The 20,152-nt window shown below is 42.4% G+C and overlaps 2 protein-coding genes across 4 annotated transcripts in view; one reads left to right on the forward strand and one right to left on the reverse strand.

The window, feature by feature from the left end:
* stxbp6 (syntaxin binding protein 6) overlaps positions 1-12,855 on the reverse strand; it is a 38,186-nt gene extending 25,331 nt beyond the window's left edge. Inside the window, exons 1-3 of one of the 3 annotated variants that reach the window (NM_001005719.1) lie at positions 12,493-12,652; positions 9,591-9,683; positions 3,486-3,576 (exon numbers count right to left, since the gene is read on the reverse strand). The gene's annotated coding sequence lies outside the window, so the exon portion shown is untranslated. Of the gene's footprint in view, positions 1-3,485; positions 3,577-9,590; positions 9,684-12,492 lie in introns of all 3 variants that reach the window. The other 2 variants (XM_031890343.1, XM_031890342.1) reach the window with 2 other exon arrangements.
* LOC116406722 lies at positions 3,169-4,473 on the forward strand. The gene is made up of 2 exons (XM_031891429.1): positions 3,169-3,409; positions 3,495-4,473. The coding sequence occupies exon 2, from the start codon at positions 3,526-3,528 to the stop codon at positions 4,312-4,314; it is 789 nt and encodes a 262-aa protein (XP_031747289.1). The 5' UTR covers positions 3,169-3,409; positions 3,495-3,525; the 3' UTR covers positions 4,315-4,473.
* Positions 12,856-20,152: the final 7,297 nt, after the last annotated feature.

A 20,152-nucleotide genomic window follows, 5' to 3' on the forward strand; every position in this document is an offset into this window, starting at 1 on the left:
TGGATATTTGAAATGCGGTTCAATGTAGGTAGAATAAAGCTGTCCCAGAAAAATGATATAGAGTGACACGATCAGTAACCTTGCAACATAAAGAATCAGCCACCGAGCCAGTTCAGCAGGAAGACAAAAGTCGATATCACTCTGCTCTAATGTTCTACTCGCTGCTGCGGCTCCTGAGCATATCCTTGTGCCACAGCATTACCCTTACACCTTCCTTAGAGAGGATCTTGTGAAGAAAACCAACCCAGTACAATAGGTACACAGAACATTCCTGCCACTGTAACCCTATGGTGCCTGGACTAAATGATTTGCAAGCGGAATTCTCCAATCCACTGCTGCGGAAGAGGATAACATCTGTCATCATAACAAACGAGTCTGCCAGCTTCCCTAATTGCTGCTATTTTTCTTTTTGAGGCATGTTTATTTCTTTCTCTTTGGGTTATTGATTAAATACCTACAATATTCCCCAAAGAGGGATGACAAACACATTAAAATATAAGGAATACATAATGTGCACTAGTACTGTTTTTGCTATGGTGAACTGCCATTATTTACAGGGACACAAACACACCACATTTGATTATAGTGCACTTATAGCAGCTTCTTCCAAAAACACATATTCTCTCATTTTTGAGGTACATGTACAGGCCAAAAGCATAAACCTAGATATCAGAAGACATGCCTGTTAGTTTCATTGGCCAAAGCCAAGAAGAAAGTTAATTGAAAAAGGAAATGAGTTATGTTTCTATAGGCTGACATGGGGAAACGATATCTTCTCCTTTAAGGTTATTAGCTGTAACAAGAGCACCAATGATGAGTGCAATCTCTTTAATATATTTTCATGTAACTATCTTAATCAGTACCTTAAGTCACAATACATGACTAGCTAGTTTAATGTGTCCCAATGAAATGGATGAGTTAAACCCAGTCATCTCCAGTTGCAAGCTATATTGGCATATACTGGCTAAAGAACAAGAATGTGTGGAATGAATAGCGCCTTTTCAGTTATACTCTGCTTAAAACTAGAAATAGCCTAATATTGGGTTATAGCACAAGTGTGTATGTGGTCCACAAAACTGTGCTTATTGTTAAGGCTGTGCTGCGAACTGCCCAGGAAGCCAAAAGAAATACCAAGTAAAACATATGATCTAATCCCCTAGGCATGGAATTACCCTTGTGTTACTCAGCAACAACAGCCATACAAAATAAATCTGTACTAAGTATACACAATTAGTCTTTTTAAAGGGGATATAATTATGATATCTTATCTTTTAGGGTTCATGTTATAAAACAAAGAAACATGGAAGGACATTGGAAATGTTACTAGTGGCATGACCCTATTATATATGGTCTCCAAAGGACCTGTATAACAGTAAAACATCCTACAGAGACAGGTAGGCTAGAATAATTCACTATATGCAGTGTCGGACTGAGATGGCAGTGGCCCACCAGAAAACCCTGGAACATGGACCCACTCTCATAACTTTAATTCCTCCTCTCCTCCCTCAAACTCTTTATTATCCTAGTCTCTTTTCTCTACATACTTTATTCTTCCATCCATCAAGCTTCCTTCTTCCTATAAAGAAATAGGGAATGACCATGAAATAGGCTAAATAATTAGAAGCAACAGGGCCCACTAACAATTGGGCCCACCGTGAGTTTTTCTGGTGGGCCAGTCAGACACAGACTATATGGCTAACTTACTATCTCAGTCTCTGGTTTAAAAAGTGCACAACATGTGCAAACTGGAGTGAGCAAATAGAATTTTTTGTTTCTGATGGTCAAGGAAAAGAGATACAAAATTCAGTTGATAGTATATGTGCTAAAAAGCTAGCAAATAGTTTGGATACGCAGCCATTCCAAGAGATAATCAAATGATGTCCCTAATGGGTTTTTTTTAATTTTTTTGCATTATCCTTAAATTGATACAGACACCAGAAAGTAAATCTTTTTTTACATCTATCATAACATTGTCTTTGCAAGAACTTTATAATTTTGCCATAAAAATATTTGCCTGAGGCATTTACACAACTTGTGTGATTCCCTGTGTTCCTCTATGAAGGGGGCTGCCATATTTGTCTGTTAGCATTAGAAGCTATAACTGTCAGGCTGAGAAGGGACAGTCAGGTTGGCAATACATTCAGGTTTAGGGACTTCAAGTAACAATTACTTACAAAACCAAACCTATATTTTGAAAAGTAGTTTTTTGTCAGTATCACTTTAAGAAACCTGCAGAGTTTATGCTGCTAGCTACTAACAAATTAATGAATGAAAAAACTTGACCACATCTGGCCATTCAATGTTGTTATTTTTGGCCAATCCACTGAACAAACAAAAACAAAACAAACAAAAAAAAACTTAATATAAATACCCTTGTTTCGCATCCCAAAGACTTTATGCTAAGAGCTACTGTGGTTGCAGCTGGATGGTTGATAGCCTGACAGACCTGCACTATTAAATAGAGTACATATAATTAATGCAAAAAGACTGCAATAGTGGCAGTTGCTTCGAGTGGGTTTAATGCTCTCTCTCCCACCCAATATGTCAGATAAGTATGTTTGTTCCGAGAAGGCTGCAGAACAACGGGCACAAGGCAGATGCGGCTGCAAAGAAGAAAAAATACAGAACAACGGTATTTATCGATCCAGAAGTGTGACTCTGCAAACTGAGAGGCAGAATAACCCAGATACATCTTTGTGCCATAAACACATTAAGGCTCAACACTGGCACATTTATCGGGAGAGAAATTAATGCACAATGTGTATCCTTGTTCTAGTGCGGCCATCTGGTACTGTGCCAAACAAGTAGCACTTATTTACATACTGCATGGTTCCGATGAAATTGGGATTGTATTATAGCTGCAAAACATATGTTTAACAGCAGAAATAGCAAATTCATTGCTAGCAAGGAGATCTTTTAGTACCAGTAAATGCTTGCTGGAATTTTAAAATGCCCTTGCCAAAAGAGAAAACTGTTTGTGTGTATCTCTATGTACAGAGAGCAAGGAACAAAGGTCTATCCATGATAAATATTGTAGAAGTGTGAATCTGGTTAATATAAAAAGCTGTGGCAAATACCTGGCAGCAGGTAAATAAACCCAACATGCACAGGTGCAAAAACTTCTAAATCTGGGGGGCGGAGCCAACACCCGATGTGACCAGACGTCTCCTAAAAGAGCTCCGTGCAGGGGAAGCTATTATATACCTGGGGCAAAGCCTAAACTAGGGGCAACCCACACCAAATAACCTCCAAACGACCCACAACATGGGCAAGGCTAAAAAGAAAGCGTCACCGATGAAAATGACAGCTTTTTACCCGAAAACAGGTTCGCAGGTAGACGCATACTCCTCATCCCAAGATGGCGCCGACTCGAATAGCAGCAGTCCGACGCGCATCACAGAGGGTACAGGTATAGTAGCGCAAAGCCTAGCGACCACCAATACACAACCCAATATCACTCTGCCTATACTAAAAGACTTACTTACCTCACTCAGATCGGATATCCAGGCCGATTTTAAAAACGCAATGGCGGAACTCAACCATGAGGTTAGGCAACTAGAAGGCCGCACTGACCACCTGGAAAACAAAATGGCAGAACTTGTAAGCTCCCACAACGAGCTCATAGACGCAAACAGCACACTAGAAAGCGAAGTAGACAAACTAACAAATAAACTGGCCGACATTGAGGACAGGAACAGGAGAAACAACCTCAGAATTAGAGGTGTACCGGAGCAAATAAAAATGGAGGATTTAAATCACTACCTCACAGAAATGCTCCAAACTTTACTGCCACAAGAAAAACTTGAGCACTTGCTAGTGGACAGAGCCCACAGATTACCTCGCAACAAAAATGCACCCCCCGGTGCACCTAGAGAAGTCATACTAAGACTTCACTTTTACCATATAAAGGAACTAACGTTAAACGCTTTCCGCAATAAACAGGAACTGCCAGACAAATATACCACACTCCAATGCTACCCTGACCTATCTGCACATACTATGAAAAAACGTAAAGACTTTGCACAAGTAACAGTAATACTGAGAGAGGCAGACATACCATATAGATGGCTATTCCCAGTAAAGCTAAGAGTAGTGTATAAAGACACTCCATACATAATGGACACACCACAGCAAGGGAACCATCTACTAAAACAGTGGTCACTACTACCACCACAAGAAACGCCGCAAAAACAACCACCAAAAAAGCAAAGACTTCAACAAGAATGGCAAACTACCAAAAATAGCCACAAGAGGGCCCCAAGCATAAGCACAATACTAGAACAAGTAGACCAAGAAAACAATGAAAATACATGAACCTCAACACAAACTTCTGAGGCACACAAAACAAAGTTTTGACCCCACAAAGATACCATTTGCGCAATCTCCCCCTGCACCAGCGTAAATAAGACCACCATCTGCACCCCCCACCTTGGCTTGGCAAAACCAGCGACTAACTCCAGACACAAAGCAAAAAACATCAATGTCTGCAACCAGAAACTGGTCAAAAACGAGCCACTCTATACGATACCGGAGAAGTATTGTTGTAAATATGTTTAAATGTTGTATTAATATGTTTCTTTCACTTTTAACCCCTCCTACCCCATCCACCCTTTCCCCACCCCCTACCCCCTCCCTCCATGCCTACATCAACATCTCCAACCATGCTGATGACAAGGAGTCCAATGGCAGCGAGCACAAAGAAACCATCAACAGAAAACCGACCCCTGAACCAAGGCAGATCAACATATTTAAGGTCGGTGAGTACAATTTATGCACCACAAGCAACCCACACCCATGGCATCCACAATAACTACCTTAAACGTAAATGGCTTGAACAGTCCCAACAAGAGATCCCAACTCATATACTGGGCCAAACGAGAAAAACCAAAAATTCTATGTATCCAAGAAACCCATCTAATAACAGGGCAACCTACCAGACTCACAAACAAAGAATACCCCAACCAACTATATGCAAACAGCCCCATAAAGAAAAAAGGAGTAGCAATCTGGTTTCATAAAACATTAACTCCACAAATAATCCAAGAACATCCTGACCCTGAGGGCAGATACCTTATTATACTAGCGCAAATACAAGGCCAAAACTACACAATAGCCTCAGTATATGCCCCAACAACAAAGCAATCAGCATTCTACCGAAAATTCTTCAAAGAACTAAATAAACTAAAACAGGGACGTATAATAATAGGAGGAGACTTCAACATACCCCTGCAACACCAAGCAGATACAAAATCAGAAAAGCAAAAAAATGCAAGAGCAAAAACTTCTAAATCTTCTGGAACGATGGGCCATAGAATCTGTACCTGTCCCCTGGAATTGTCTGTTTAATGAGCGCAGATGCTTGGAATTGCTAATTAAATATTTAAATAAATACCTGTATATATCTGTTATCCAGAAACCCATAATTTGGAAAGTTTTAATTACAGGAATGCTATCTCCCGCAATCAAATAAATCTATTTTTTAAAAATGGATTTCCTTTTAAAACACGAAACATTACCATGTATGTGGTTAACTAGAATACAATTAATCCTTATTGGAGGCAAAACAATCCGATTGGGTTTAATTAACGTTTAATTAATGTTTAAATAGATTTAAAGTACAGAGATTCAAATTATAGAAAATCCCTGTAATTAGAAACCCCAGAGTCCCAAATATTTTAAATAACAGGTCCCATAGCTGCACATGTATTATTATTTAAAGATATAGATCATACAATAAGGGACAAATTGTTGTAGAAAAAAAACTTGTCAAAAAATCTGAAATCTCTTCGAAACAAAAGAAGGATCTTTCAGGAAAGGAAAGGGACATCTGCCACTGACTTCTCGGAAAGTTTTAGCTGGTGAATTGTCAGATTTGGATTTTTAGTCATTTGGACGCATAGTAAATTTCAGAAAGTTGCAACTTTTTTTTCTGTGACTTTAGCTCTATAAATCAGAATTCGGGAACAAAAGGGGGCGCTTATAACACAATACACAAACACTTCAGTAGTAGAGCACAGTTAAGGGGGCAATACACGGGCCGACTATAGCTGCCGATATCGGTCCCTTGGACCGATTCGACAGCTAATCGGCCCGTGTATGGGGAGAGCAGAGCGGCCTGGCCGACCGATATCTGGCCTGAAACTGGCCAGATCTCGATCGGCCAGGTTAGAAAATCTGGTCGGATCGGGGACCGCATCGGCTCGTTGATGCCGCCCACATAATCTGATCGTTTGGCCCCAGGGCCAAACGATCGGATTATTTTTTTTTTACCTAAATGCTCCCCGATATCGCCCACCCGTAGGTGGGGATATCGGGGGAAGATCCGCTCGCTTGGCGACATCGCCAAGCGAGCGGATCTGCTCGTGTATGGCCACCTTTAGACTGAAGACACACGGAGCTACAAGAAGCAGCTACTTGTTGTGGCTGGTAAAATAGACAATGCTGATCATTTACTGATAACAGTCTCTACATGTGTTTTAGCCGAGACAATTAGCAGTACTGTCTATGGCAGGGTATTTTTTGGTGTTTAGTAGCCGTGAAAAAGAAGCTGCTACTAGTAGCTCTAAGGGCTCTGGCACACGGGGGAGATTAGTCGCCCGCGACAAAACTCCCTGTTCGCGGGCGACTAATCTCCCCGAGTTGCCATGAGCCGCCATCCCGCAGGCGAACATGTAAGTCGCCGGCGGGATGGCACACGCGGCGAGTCTTTTCCGGCGATTTGCGCGAAATCGCGCCGCCGCGTCTGCCATCCCGCCGGCGACTTACATGTTCGCCGGTGGGATGGCAGGGGGAAGGCAACTCGGGGAGATTAGTCGCCCGCGAACAGGGAGTTTTGCCGCGGGCGACTAATCTCCCCGTGTGCCAGAGCCCTAAGTGTCTTCACCCTTAGCTGAAGCTGAAGAACTGATTAGAGGCAGATGGTTGATGGTTTTCCATGTCCCAGGTTACATTAACAGTGGGATAACTGGAATTTGGATGAACTGAGAGTTTGTAATACTCCAGGACTGGGAGGGTCACATTCCTTTCAGGATAATATTTTGTATGTTTATAGATCAAACAGACTGAAGAGGAAGCCTAAAGTTGATCTAAATTGAATCAGTGTTGTATCCAAGATAAACAATTTGTTGGAAAGTTTCGATTACCTCATATCTATGAAGATATTTATTTATCCGGGCCATGATATACAGCATCTAGCAGATATAAGTCTAAAGCAACAGGACTTTGACCATGTAACTCCAAAGTGACCTCTAATATCTAAATACATTTTAGCATGGGGAACTTTATTCATTATAATCACCAGCCTTTTAAGAGTCTCTGTTCAGTGAGGTCTCTTCCTTTGCTAAGTGTGTTCCACAAACCTTTATCTATATTTTCAAAACACATAAAATTAGCACAATACAGCAGAACTAGTTTCAGTTTATGTTATTTTGAATATCTAACCCTAAACCAGTCAGTTTACTAAGCATGGAGCATAACATCCAGCACCAGTGGACAGACAGAAACTGCACTTACAGAACAGAGACCTCAAAATGGAACATAGCTAGTCTGGCAAGTAGGAACAGACTGTGAGGGACAGAGGCTGTAATCTTATTCTGGCTGTTATGGCACACTAGCTGGGGCCTGCTACTCAGTCTGTACCTTCGGTATCTTTCTTAGTGAGAAAGAAGCAGTATGGATGGGGGTGTGGGGCAGGTGGGTGAGAGTGGTGTGTGAAAATGGACAACAGGTGGGGCAGAGTCATGCAGTAAGAAAGTCTGGTGGGCAGAGACATGCAGTGAGAATGAGGACACCAGTGCAGCACTGGGGGGTGGGGGGGGTTAGGAAAGGGAGGACAGGGGAATGGGGATGATGCACAGCAGGTGACCAGATGCAGTGGAAGTCTATGCTAGTGTTGCTAGGAGAGACACATCAAACAGTGATCATGTCTTTTTAAGTTATAAAGGGCCCATTCTGGCATCAGGATACAACATTTATAAGGATATCATTTACAGCTTGATCCCATAGTAAATGACCAAAATGTAGATTATATAGTGAATAAAGTACCCGCTATGGTAAAACAGAAGGATGTTATAAGTCACTGAGGAGTTCCATGACAGGTCATGGAGCTGCAAGGTGGCTTGTAATATCCTCTTATTTTTCAACAGGGGGTTCTTTATTTATTATAATGCACAGGTTTCATTGAGCTATGTGACAGAAAGTACATCACTAAGCACTGTAACTGCTGACATCACCAAACTTTGTTTATAAAGATATTATTACAGGATATTTATGGCTCATGTGTATTATATCCTGTGCTACATGGAAATCTGGGCATGTTGGTCATCTTGGGGATGAATTGACAGATTATCCTAATCTGAAGAGAAAATTTTATCTGCCAATGCATAAGGTGCATGGTGCACTGGCAAATGCCAGTGAAGAGCAATGTAACACGTGTAAAAAATATAGAAAATATGGCAAAGGGCCTCAAAATAACATTCTTTTAATTAGAAATAAAATGATTGCAAGCAGCACCATAAATCAGCTATGGGAATCAATACATTTTATACTGTGTTACTTTATTGCACCTCATTCCTATAGCGGAATTATTCTGAATGAATGACGTTAGTGAGAAAATATAAAGGAAAGTAGTGTTCTTTTTTCTAACAAAAACAAAAAAGACCAACAGCAAACTGTCTCAGGATATCACTATCTACATAATATGACGGTTAAATTAAAGGTGCACTACATCCATTAAGTGCCAGCACATCTATCAAACAGGCTACCAAAAAACCCGAAACAATGCCCAACTGTATTACATGACCTTGAAAATAACAGCTGCTGAGCTCAGTGACAACTAAGAAACAATGTTTTCTATAAAATGATACTTTTCATCATATACATATAATTGTGCATAAAGGTACAAAAATGCAAGGCACATAGGAATTGCTGTTAACACAACGGTAGTGTTTGCCATTCTTGGAATGACTGTGCCTCTTCTAAAGTAAAATTAGAAACACTGTATCAGAAAAGTAATTGTAGGGTTGCCAGCAGCCTGTGTGAGCTTATAAATCACTGTATCCTATGCACATCTATAAATCCAGTTGATAAAGTGGGTGAAAAAACAGAATGCATGGGCATTTTAAAGATGAGATAATCTGCCACATACAACAATACAAAATTGCTCAGAGAGCTTTTAAAGCACTTTTCCTTACATTATTTTTTAAGTTTAATTGTCATGATATTAGCAGATGTACACTACTAATATGAAGAATGTGTAACAGGATCACACTTGCTGTTCCGGTCAGGGGTTTTACTCGTGTACACAGCACTGTACAACAGAACAGGGATCAAAACAATCATACGTTTGCATTCAAACTGAAGCGCCAAGTGTTAAAAAAAACAAGTGGAAGGAGGCCCCTGCCCCCCCCATCCATCTAATAGTGGAAGAGCTGGGGTTCTGCTCTCTGGATTGGCACAATCCTGGGAGAAAAGGCCTCTAATTGCTTACCATTAGTGATCTGAGGGATGGCCCCAAAAGGTGGGCCACCACATTGCCCACTGAACTACACAGAGCTTGTCACTTGTGCACTGTTGCTTTCCAAATTGCTTACCTTTTCATTGGTGGGATAGTGTTTCCAAAGACTGCGCCCCCAACATCATTTCTGACATCAACTGAGGGGTGGGTGGGTTAGGGCTTTAAGCCCCTTCTCAACGTCATGTGGGGTCAGAATAGATTAAGAAAGGGACAGTTAATATGGTGTGAGCAACCCCTTCCCATACAATGAGGTTTTGCTTTGCTTAGCACAACTCCTTGCAGCCTGGTCCAGTGAAACCAGATGGGCCAAAATTCTTATCTCTCTCTAAAAAATCCACTTGCTTAGTGCAGAGGAAAGGGGAGCAAACAGAACACTGTCAAAGTATTTTAGGAGGGGGAAGGAGAACAGCCAATGCATAGACCAAATACAGGAGTGGGGAGAGGCTGAGCACAGTGATGCAGAGAGACAAACAGAGCCACTAATGCTGAGCAGAAGTAAATGCTGAGAACTGAAGGATAAACCCCAGCTGGGGTATAGGCAGTGTAAAGCAGTAATGCCAAGGAACGCTTGGCACAAGCTGCTTTCATTACTAAAACTGAAATGTCTGGGATAACTGGGAAAGACCTTTATTATTGTAATCCCTTATTTATATAGCAATGACATTTAAAAAGCACTACACGGAGACTGTCAGCTGACCACATTAGCGCTGCCCCACAGAGCTTACAATCGAAAGCCTCTACCACATGCCAATTTGATCAGGAGCCAATTAACCTGCCTCTGTGTTTTTAAAATGTGGGAAGAAATTCTCAAACGGGAGAGCAAAAGGGTAATAAAACAAAGGGAGCAAGAGAGTAGTTTTAGTAAGCATATGGGGCAAAGAGATATGAATAAGGGGCAGTAACAGACAGAAGCACTTAGCTGATAATGAGACTGAATGAAAAACATAGAGAGAACTGACAGGAGCACAAGTGTAACTACATGTTAGGGAGGCCCAGAGAGCACCTTAATCCCTCTTTATGCACCATCCTGGCTGCCTGCAATAAATCTGCTTCATCGTGCAGGAGGGAGATGGTTGCAGTAATTTGGTTTTGCGGTGCGCCCCCCCCCAAATTGATTTTTTTGAATGGGGGGGGCAGGATCAAAGTTACACCACTGGGGCCCCAGGAACAAAGTTACACCACTCGGGCCCCAGGAACAAAGTTACACCACTGGGGCCCCAGGAACAACGTTACTCCACTGGACAGGAGTTCAATATAATGCAAATATCACGCGTACAAACTGTAAATATTGTTTATATGCTCCATGGGGAGGTAGAAATTCAAGTTAAAAGTAAAGCAAGAGGGCACTTGCTCACATAGTAAAAAACATATCAGCTCTGTAGGAGGTGAGATCTCATATCAAATGTACCATCTGTTGTCAAGCTGAGGTTTATTTGGAAGTGCAGGCTGCACAGATAGTTTTAGTTTAAATTCAAAACAATTATTATTATGAGATTCATAACACAAATGGGAGTACAAAAAGAAAAGACCTAAATCCTTATTTAAAGGGGATGTAAACCAACAAAAAAATAGTATAATAACTTTCCGTTTAAGATACAGACCAATGTACTTCCCACTGCTGAAAGCAGTTTCTTGTCCTCTTTTGCACTGCTGGTTCTGTCTCTTTAAACAATGTAGCATGCTCCTTCACATGTCTGGCTTCTGCTAGTGCTTACACTATATCCAAAGTCAGAACCAGCAGGGCAGAGACAGAAAGGGAAAGTCAGAGGTTGCTTGCAATAGCAATTATAGTTACAAATAACTTTAAAACCACTGACAATGAGTGATTAAAGTTGCAACATCATTAGAGTCTCTTTCATCAAGCAAAATTTCATTTTTGCTGTGATATCCCCTTTAAGGCAGTACCACAGACTGAGCCACAGTGTGAGGGAGCCAGGGTAAGGTAGGGGAGCATAGGGAAAGGTTGGGGGTATAAAGTAAGGAGGGGGAGTATAGGGAAAGGTTGGGGGTATAAAGTAAGGAGGGGGAGTACAGGGAAAGGTTGGGGGTATAAAGTAAGGAGGGGGAGTACAGGGAAAGGTTGGGGGTATAAAGTAAGGAGGGGGAGTATAGGGTAAGGTTGGGGGGTATAGAGTAAGGTTGGGGGGTATAGGGTAAGGTTGGAGGGTATAGAGTAAGGTTGGGGGGTATAGAGTAAGGTTGGGGGGTATAGAGTAAGGTTGGGGGGTATAGAGTAAGGTTGGGGGGTATAGAGTAAGGTTGGAGGGTATAGGGTAAGGTTGGGGGGTATAGGGTAAGGTTGGGGGGTATAGGGTAAGGTTGGGGGGTATAGGGTAAGGTTGGGGGGTATAGGGTAAGGTTGGGGGGTATAGGGTAAGGTTGGGGGGTATAGGGTAAGGTTGGGGGGTATAGAGTAAGGTTGGGGGAGTATAGGGTAAGGTTGGGGGAGTATAGGGTAAGGTTGGGGGGTATAGGGTAAGGTTGGGGGTATAGGGTAAGGTTGGGGGGTATAGGGTAAGGTTGGGGGGTATAGAGTAAGGTTGGGGGGTATAGAGTAAGGTTGGAGGGTATAGAGTAAGGTTGGGGGGTATAGAGTAAGGTTGGAGGGTATAGAGTAAGGTTGGGGGGTATAGGGTAAGGTTGGGGGATATAGGGTAAGGTTGGGGGGTATAGGGTAAGGTTGGGGGGTATAGGGTAAGGTTGGGGGGTATAGGGTAAGGTTGGGGGAGTATAGGGTAAGGTTGGGGGGTATAGGGTAAGGTTGGGGGGTATAGGGTAAGGTTGGGGGGTATAGAGTAAGGTTGGGGGGTATAGGGTAAGGTTGGGGGGTATAGGGTAAGGTTGGGGGGTATAGAGTAAGGAGGGGGAATATAGGGTAAGGTAGGGGACAATAGGGTAAGGTAGGGGAGTATAGGGTAAGGTAGGGGAGTACAGAGTAATGAAGGCAGCTGTGTGGGACAGGCGCTAGGCACGCTTACCCGGAGAAGTGGCGGGCTGGGCAGGGCGCTCCGCTGGCTCTCTGGCGAGGTACGGGCCGCTTTGGTTTACTGCCCACTTCAGCCCCTCGGTGGCTGCTACTCCCCGCGTCTCTCTCTCTGTGCCTCTCCCGCTCCCCGGCTGCACACACTTCTGCGGAGCTCAGTCCGGGATCTGACTGCTGCAAAGCTGGGGCGCTCACATGTGACTCTATACAGCCAATCAGGTGCAGGGAGCTGGCCCGCTCGCTGTGGGTGCCAAGAGTGGGAGTGGGAGTGGGAGTTTGGGAGTTGAGAGCAGGGGAGGTGAAGCTGCCCGGGAAGGATAGAGAGTAAGGGAAGGGAGACGGATAGTCTGAGTCGGGGCAGGAAGGCAGACTTGGTATAGGTGCAAGAACTCATAAGTTAAGCACGTCACTCCATCTGATGAGGTCACTAATTACGTTGATGTTTTTTAGTAAGAGATATGAAATGTGTGTTTGGCTTAAACGTTGTGTAGAGACGTACTGCAAGGATGCGTTTCATTTGATCCCACGTTCAGTAATCAGTTGTCCCTGTTGGCTCCTACTGTAACCTGTGTACTTAAACTCAGCTGTCTCTTTGCAGCTTTCAAATAGGGGTCACTGACCCCAGCAGCAAAAACTATTGGCTCACTGAGGCTACAATCTTATTGTTATTTTGTATTTGTAACAAAAGACTAAATAAAAAAAAAACATTTTTAGGAGGAGCCACAAATTATCTCACATTATCTCCTTTCCATCATACTAGATTAACTTACAGGTAAAATGTCCCCTTGAACTGTGTTATATATGGAAGGTAGGCCAGTGGCAAAATGATAAGTATCCATTTGTCCCCTAGAAACCTTGCCTCCCTCCCTCCAGGAGCTACAGGGGCCATGATCAGAATCGGGCCCTAAAAGAAGGGATGTGAAGTGTGGTCACAAGTAATTAGATCTTTTAGCACAGAAGAAATGCATTATTCTAATACAGTGCTGTATAACTGGGGGCCCACCCCCCCCCCCCCCCCCCTTTGTGTGGCCCTCCATCTGTCTGGCTACTTTGACTGCTTAACTTTGTGCTCTAAGGGCTCTGGCACACGGCGGGATGGCAGACGCGGCGGCGCGATTTCCGGAAATCGCCGAAAAAGACTCGCGAGGCTTTTTCGGCGATTTGCGCGAAATCACGCCACCGCGTCTGCCATCCCGCCAGCGACTTACATGTTCGCCGGTGGGATGGCAGGGGTAGGCAACTCGGGGAGATTAGTCGCCCGCGAACAGGGAGTTAATCGCGGGCGACTAATCTCCCCCGTGTGCCAGAGCCCTAAATGGTATCAGTACTGAGATTAACTGCCCCCCCCCTTCATTATTTACACCTCAGATTCCGGTTCACAACTTAAGCCCCTGTATTGTTCACATCTATAACTCCATGCATTGTTCACACCCTAACCCCCTGTATTGTTCACATTAATTCTGGCCCTAGGTACCACAGAAGTTAGACAGCACTGTTGTAACATATTCTAATTGATAAAGTGCATGTCCAGATTTGTGCCACAGCCCTTCCTTATCCTTCTCAAAACACCCCAGTCCTGCAGAGCCTACACACCCTTATCGACCAATATCCATGCACCCCTGCAAGCTGGATTACAGTCTTGCCCAATTCACACTGTTGTTTGTTGTGTTTGTAAGGTGTAAGGGCAAATTCACCAGCCCTTGTGCCGTCACAACCCCTGCATCCCCTGTAGTCATACCCCCACCATTTTTGCCCATTTCCCTACCACTGACAAGGTTGGTTGTTGAGTTAAGAGTTAAGTAAGAAGTGGTGCTTTAAGCAGAGAGTTCCCTGCATTATGGTTCTAGATGCAATTTAGTGCAAAGATTTAAACATGACAGCATAAAGCAATGTACAATGTGCAGTCAGTTGTACAACTTGTATATAAAATATTATTCAGCTGCTTTTATATAGAAATAAACCATTGTTAGCAGGAAATTATGTAAGTGAGACAAGTAACTATAAAAAGGTATAGTTATTAATAAAGTTATTTTAATTTACCACACCCAGTTACTTCCTGTAGCTAAGTATCATGTAAGCTTTTGACTTTCTGTCTGGTGCTGCTGTACAAGTCTGGTTATACAACTGGCTACAAAATTAAAAAAAAGCAAATCTGAACTTGTGCAACAATGCAGCAGCTCCTTGTACTTCCATGTGTTTCACCAACTGTGGCTGCTGATGTCAGGTGAGATAAGCACCCAACTGTGTGTGCAGACTCCAGCTTACACATGGCTACCTACTGTGGCCTTCCATCATACTTGTAGAAGAACTTGTACTGTTGGCTATTTCATAAGGACGACAGCCAATGAGAAAGCTTCACAAGCTACCAAAGAAAAGTTTACAGGCTGGTACCGGACATGTCACCTTATACAGATTCTTCTAGTGTCATCCTGTTTCGCCCACCGACCCAGTCACTCACTCATCTTCTCCTTTAGTTATTCCCAGCAGCGTAACTTAGTCATTCCAGGCCCCCCTGCACCAGTCCCTCCTTCCCCACCCCCTCCCGGGCCTCTGGCACCACACCTCCTGAGGGGGAACTAGGCTGCAGCAGACCCCACGGCTCCCCTTCGACCACGAGGTCTGCTGTATATATAGTCATGCCATTGCTTATTCCATTCCTAACAATCCACTGCCTAGTTGCTAGGGAAAATCAGACCCGAGTAACCAGATAGCTGCTGAAATACCAAACTGGAGAGCTGTTGAACAAAATCATGAAAAAAAATGAAGATCAATTGCAATTGTCTCAGGCTACCAATATCTAAAAAATACTAAAAGTTAAAGGAACAGTAACACCAAAAAATGAAAGTGTTTTAAAGTAATTAAAATATAATGTACAGTTGCCCTGCGCTGGTAAAACTGGTAAGTTTGCAACAGAAACGCTACTATAGTTTATATAAATGAGCTGCTATGTCAACACGGGGGCAGCCATTGAAGCTGGGAAAAAGGAGAAAAGGCACAGGCACATAGCAGATAACAGATAAGCTTTGTAGAATATAATGGGGTTTTATCTGTTATCTGCTAAGTGCCTGTGCCTTTTCTCCTGTAAATGGCTGCCCCCGTGGCTACACAGAAGCTTTATTATATAAACTATAGTAGTCTTTCTAAGGAAAACACACCAGTTGTACCAGTGCAGGGCAGCATTACATTATATAGTAATTACCTTTATACACTTTCATTTTTTGGTGTTACTGTACCTTTAATGTAGGAGTTGCCAGCTGGATGTGCCTAATCTGTGTATTTTAAAAATTAAAAAGTTTATCCTGCTTTTTGGGGAGATTCTGTGTTTAACATTAAAGCTCTTTGCAGTTTCCAGTTTTGCAGCCACAAGTGCATTACAGTGCAAGATCACAAGACTTTTTCCCAACAGCTCATTGATTTTAAGCAGGACACAATATTTTACCTGCTGAGATACAGCCCAGATAGTGTCAGATAACAAGAGCCTTATCAGGGCGGGAAAATGACAGATAAATTATTAAATGGCAATTTATGAAAGAGGACTATTTTATCTGGGTGATGCCATTCTGGCTATATAAATGAACCTGGCAGGGAAAATGCTTCAGCAAGTGTAACATACACTCATGCATCCTGCTGTGCTCTTCTCACTAAGCAAGGTTGTGGGTGAGAAACCAACAGCTTTTGTCAACAAACTGTGTCATGGCTGGAGGAGTTCCCAGTAAATGTACGGTAGCGAGACCTTTGCTTCCACAACAGCACACATATTGTTACACAATCAGTGGGACTGTGCGTATAACTGGTGTTCCAGCACAGACAAGTCCTGAATAAACATACATCCTTATCAGAAGGAAAAAAATGCCATGTTATGTGGTGCTGCCAACATAGCCTTTAAAGGAGACATATAGTTTAACTATAAAGCCCTCCAGTCTTATAGGCAATAATGAATGATATATAGGGGCACATTTACTATGGGTCGAATCCGAGTCCGAATGGAAAAAATTCGGATTGGAAACGAACGTTTTGCGACTTTTTCGTATTTTTTGCGATTTTTTCGGCGCCTTTACGACTTTTCGGAAATTATCGCGACTTTTTCGTTACCAATACGATTTGCGCGAAAAAACGCGAGTTTTTCGTAGCCATTCCGAAAGTTGCTATTTTTTCGTAGCGTTAAAACTTAAAAGGCGCGACGTTTTGCGCAAGTTTTAACACTACGAAAAAATCGCAACTTTCGGAATGGCTACGAAAAACTCGCGTTTTTCCGCAAAAATCGTATTGGTAACGAAAAAGTCGCGATAATTTTCCTAAAAAATCGCAAAATACCAATCATTACGAAAAAAACGCAATCGGACGCATTCGGCCCGTTCGTGAGTAAGTAAATGGGCCCCATAGTGTTGGTTTTACTTTGGGCTAAAAATGATCATATTTAAAAATTTAGATTCTCTCTGGTTGCTGTCCATGTTCCATATGAGGGATGGGTGTGTCCTAACGGTCTCTACCAGAAGCACAGTAGGAGGGGGACAGCCAATCACAGCCCTGCAGTCACACAAGCAAAGAGAGGCTACAGTTGTCTATCAGGTCCACCTAGCTGCTGATTGGTTCCTATCTTACAGTGTAGTGTGCTGAGTAGTGCTTCCCCCCCTGCACAGCCCGGGAAAGGAAGCACAGGAAGTGCAACAGATAGATAGGTTTTGGGTATATTTCTTAATAAATCAGCCAGAAACACATATTTTTTAATCACATTCCTTCTATATTTAGATAAGTATAATTCACTTGCACATTCTTGTTTTTCACACAGTATGTCCCCTTTAACTGTCTAGTGGCCCACTGTGGCACAAACAAGTACAAGAAACTCTGCTTAAAGGGCTAGCATCTTATTTTTCCATATGAAATAGCCTGATAGAAATATTAAAAACTGAATATATGTATATCCCGTTTGCTTTATATTTCCAAAGACTCAGTGAAATGATTACAGAGCCTGCCATTTTATCCATGTCCTATCAAGCATTTTCTCACTGCAAGAGTCCTGAAGCTGGCCAGAAACCCAATATTTTGTGGTGTGGGTGTTTGTCACAGTTTGTTATAAGGTTTGTTACTCATTTTCTTAAGTGGAAGGTTACACTCATGATGTAGCGTAACATGACTTTCAGTCTAGGGTGAAGTCATATTTATGGCCACCAGCAGATTGAATTGGGAATATGGCAGATGTAGTTCTGAGCAGATAAAAATGCAGGTCTACCCATTTAGGCCCACAAAAGGTCTCTGCTATGAGCATCTTACTTCACTTTGCTACATCACCTTCAGCAATTCTCCTATTGTATTTAGAATCAAATTTCAGGAAGCCAAGAAGGGTATGGTATGTACGGTGTAACTAGAACCCCAAGGGCCAGGGTGCCAAATTTGCACCTGGGATCTCCCTGCCAGTCTCACCTCTGAATTATGCCAGTTGCATCCCCTGTGATCACCATTAGTAACATCACTGGGCTGGACAGATCTGTAAATCCCACTTTTCATAAGCAGCTGCTGGGGTTTTCTTATGGCCTTTACAAAGAGATAGCAAACAAAGGAAAGTTGTGCTCACCCCTAAACTGTAAACCATTAGGTGGAGGTACAATGAAAATCCTCTGCACTCACTTATTATCAATATATAGGACATTAAGACATTCTGTGCATTAAGCTACCAAGCAATGCCCTCCCCTTTAAGCAAAACAGCGATTGTTTGTCCATATACTGTATTGAAATATACTTCAAGCTGGCCAACTATGTTAAAGTCATCCCCAGTCCAAGGACCATATTTGACCCTCTTGACCACGGGGCCTGCTGTATACATAGTTAAGCCACTGAAAACGGGTGAGTGCAGTGCAGAGGACCTCTTGTTACTCTTGTCTTTACAAAGTTATACCATAGCATAGGTATTCTCCTGTACTAAACTTACTTCTTGCTGGAAGATGTGAGGTCATAGTGGCCCATTAACTTCATAAATAGCTGTATAGCTACAACAGGAAAGCAGCACTAAAATGTTACGTGAGCCACTGTGTTTAACAAATGTTACCAAAGAGTTCTGTGATCAAATACAGTCATTAAACTGCAGGCAACATTCAATGGTGATTTATAATATCCTTCATTTATAGCTTTACTTTAGAGCTTTTGCTGCGTGGCCTAATAACTGTTCTTATTTACTCCTCTGATTTGTGTATTTTTGCTATCACTTATTTATGTAGCACCAGCTTTTTTTAAGATGGTGGTTCACGTTTGTGTTATCTTTTAGTATTTTATTGGTCTTGATTATTTTTTTTTTTTATAAGGACTAGTAACACCAAAAGTGAAAGTGTTTTGTATACATTTAAATATAATATACAAGTTGGAAGTGGGCTGTGGGGGCCATGTTGATATAAAGGATAACAAATATGAACATGTAAAGGTAAACAAAGGTCCAGGGCCGGATGGGATTCATCCCAGGGTATTAAATGAGCTGAGCGCTGTGATTGCCAAACCTCTTCACTTAAGTTTTCAGGATTCATTGAGGTCTGGCATGGTGCCGAGAGACTGGCGGATTGCTAATGTGGTGCCGTTATTTAAAAAGGGATCCCGTTCTCAGCCTGAAAACTATAGGCCTGTTAGTCTGACATCAGTAGTAGGAAAACTTTTGGAAGGGGTAATAAGGGATAGGGTACTTGAATACATTGCAGTTCACAATACTATTAGTTTGTGCCAGCATGGTTTTATGCGTAACAGATCTTGCCAGACTAATTTAGTCGCCTTGTATGAGGAGGTGAGTAGGAACCTTGATGCTTGAATGGCAGTTGATGTCATCTACTTGGACTTTGCTAAAGCGTTTGATACAGTACCTCACAGAAGGTTAATGATCAAATTAAGGAATATTGGCCTAGAACATAATATTTGTAATTGGATAGAGAAACTGGCTGAAGGATAGAGTACAAAGAGTGGTGGTAAATGGAACATTTTCTAATTGGACCAGTGTGGTTAGTGGAGTACCGCAGGGGTCAGTCCTTGGGCCTTTGCTTTTTAACTTGTTTATTAATGACCTGGAGGTGGGCATAGACAGTACTGTTTCTATTTTTGCTGATGACACAAAATTGTGCAAAACTATAAGTTCCATGCAGGATGCTGCCGCTTTGCAGAGCGATTTGACAAAATTAGAAAACTGGGCAGCAAACTGGAAAATGAGGTTCAATGTTGATAAGTGCAAAGTTATGCACTTTGGTAGAAATAATATAAACGCAAACTATCTACTGAATGGTAGTGTGTTGGGGGTTTCCTTAATGGAGAAGGATCTAGGGGTTTTTGTAGATCACAAGTTGTCTAATTCCAGGCAGTGTCATTCTGTGGCTACTACAGCAAATGAAGTGCTGTCTTGTATAAAAAAGGGAATTGACTCAAGGGATGAGAACATATTTTTGCCCCTTTATAGGTCCCTGGTAAGGCCTCACCTTGAGTATGCGGTGCAGTTTTGGGCTCCAGTCCTTAAGAAGGATATTAATGAGCTGGAGAAAGTGCAGAGACTGCAACTAAACTGGTAAAGGGGATGGAAGATTTAAACTATGAGGTGAGACTGTCGAGGTTGAGGTTGTTTTCTCTGGAAAAGAGGCGCTTGCGAGGGGACATGATTACTCTGTACAAGTACATTAGAGGGGATTATAGGC

The sequence above is a fragment of the Xenopus tropicalis genome, chromosome 8 (assembly GCF_000004195.4).
Source record: "Xenopus tropicalis strain Nigerian chromosome 8, UCB_Xtro_10.0, whole genome shotgun sequence".
In the NCBI taxonomy this organism is placed as follows: Eukaryota; Metazoa; Chordata; class Amphibia; order Anura; family Pipidae; genus Xenopus; species Xenopus tropicalis.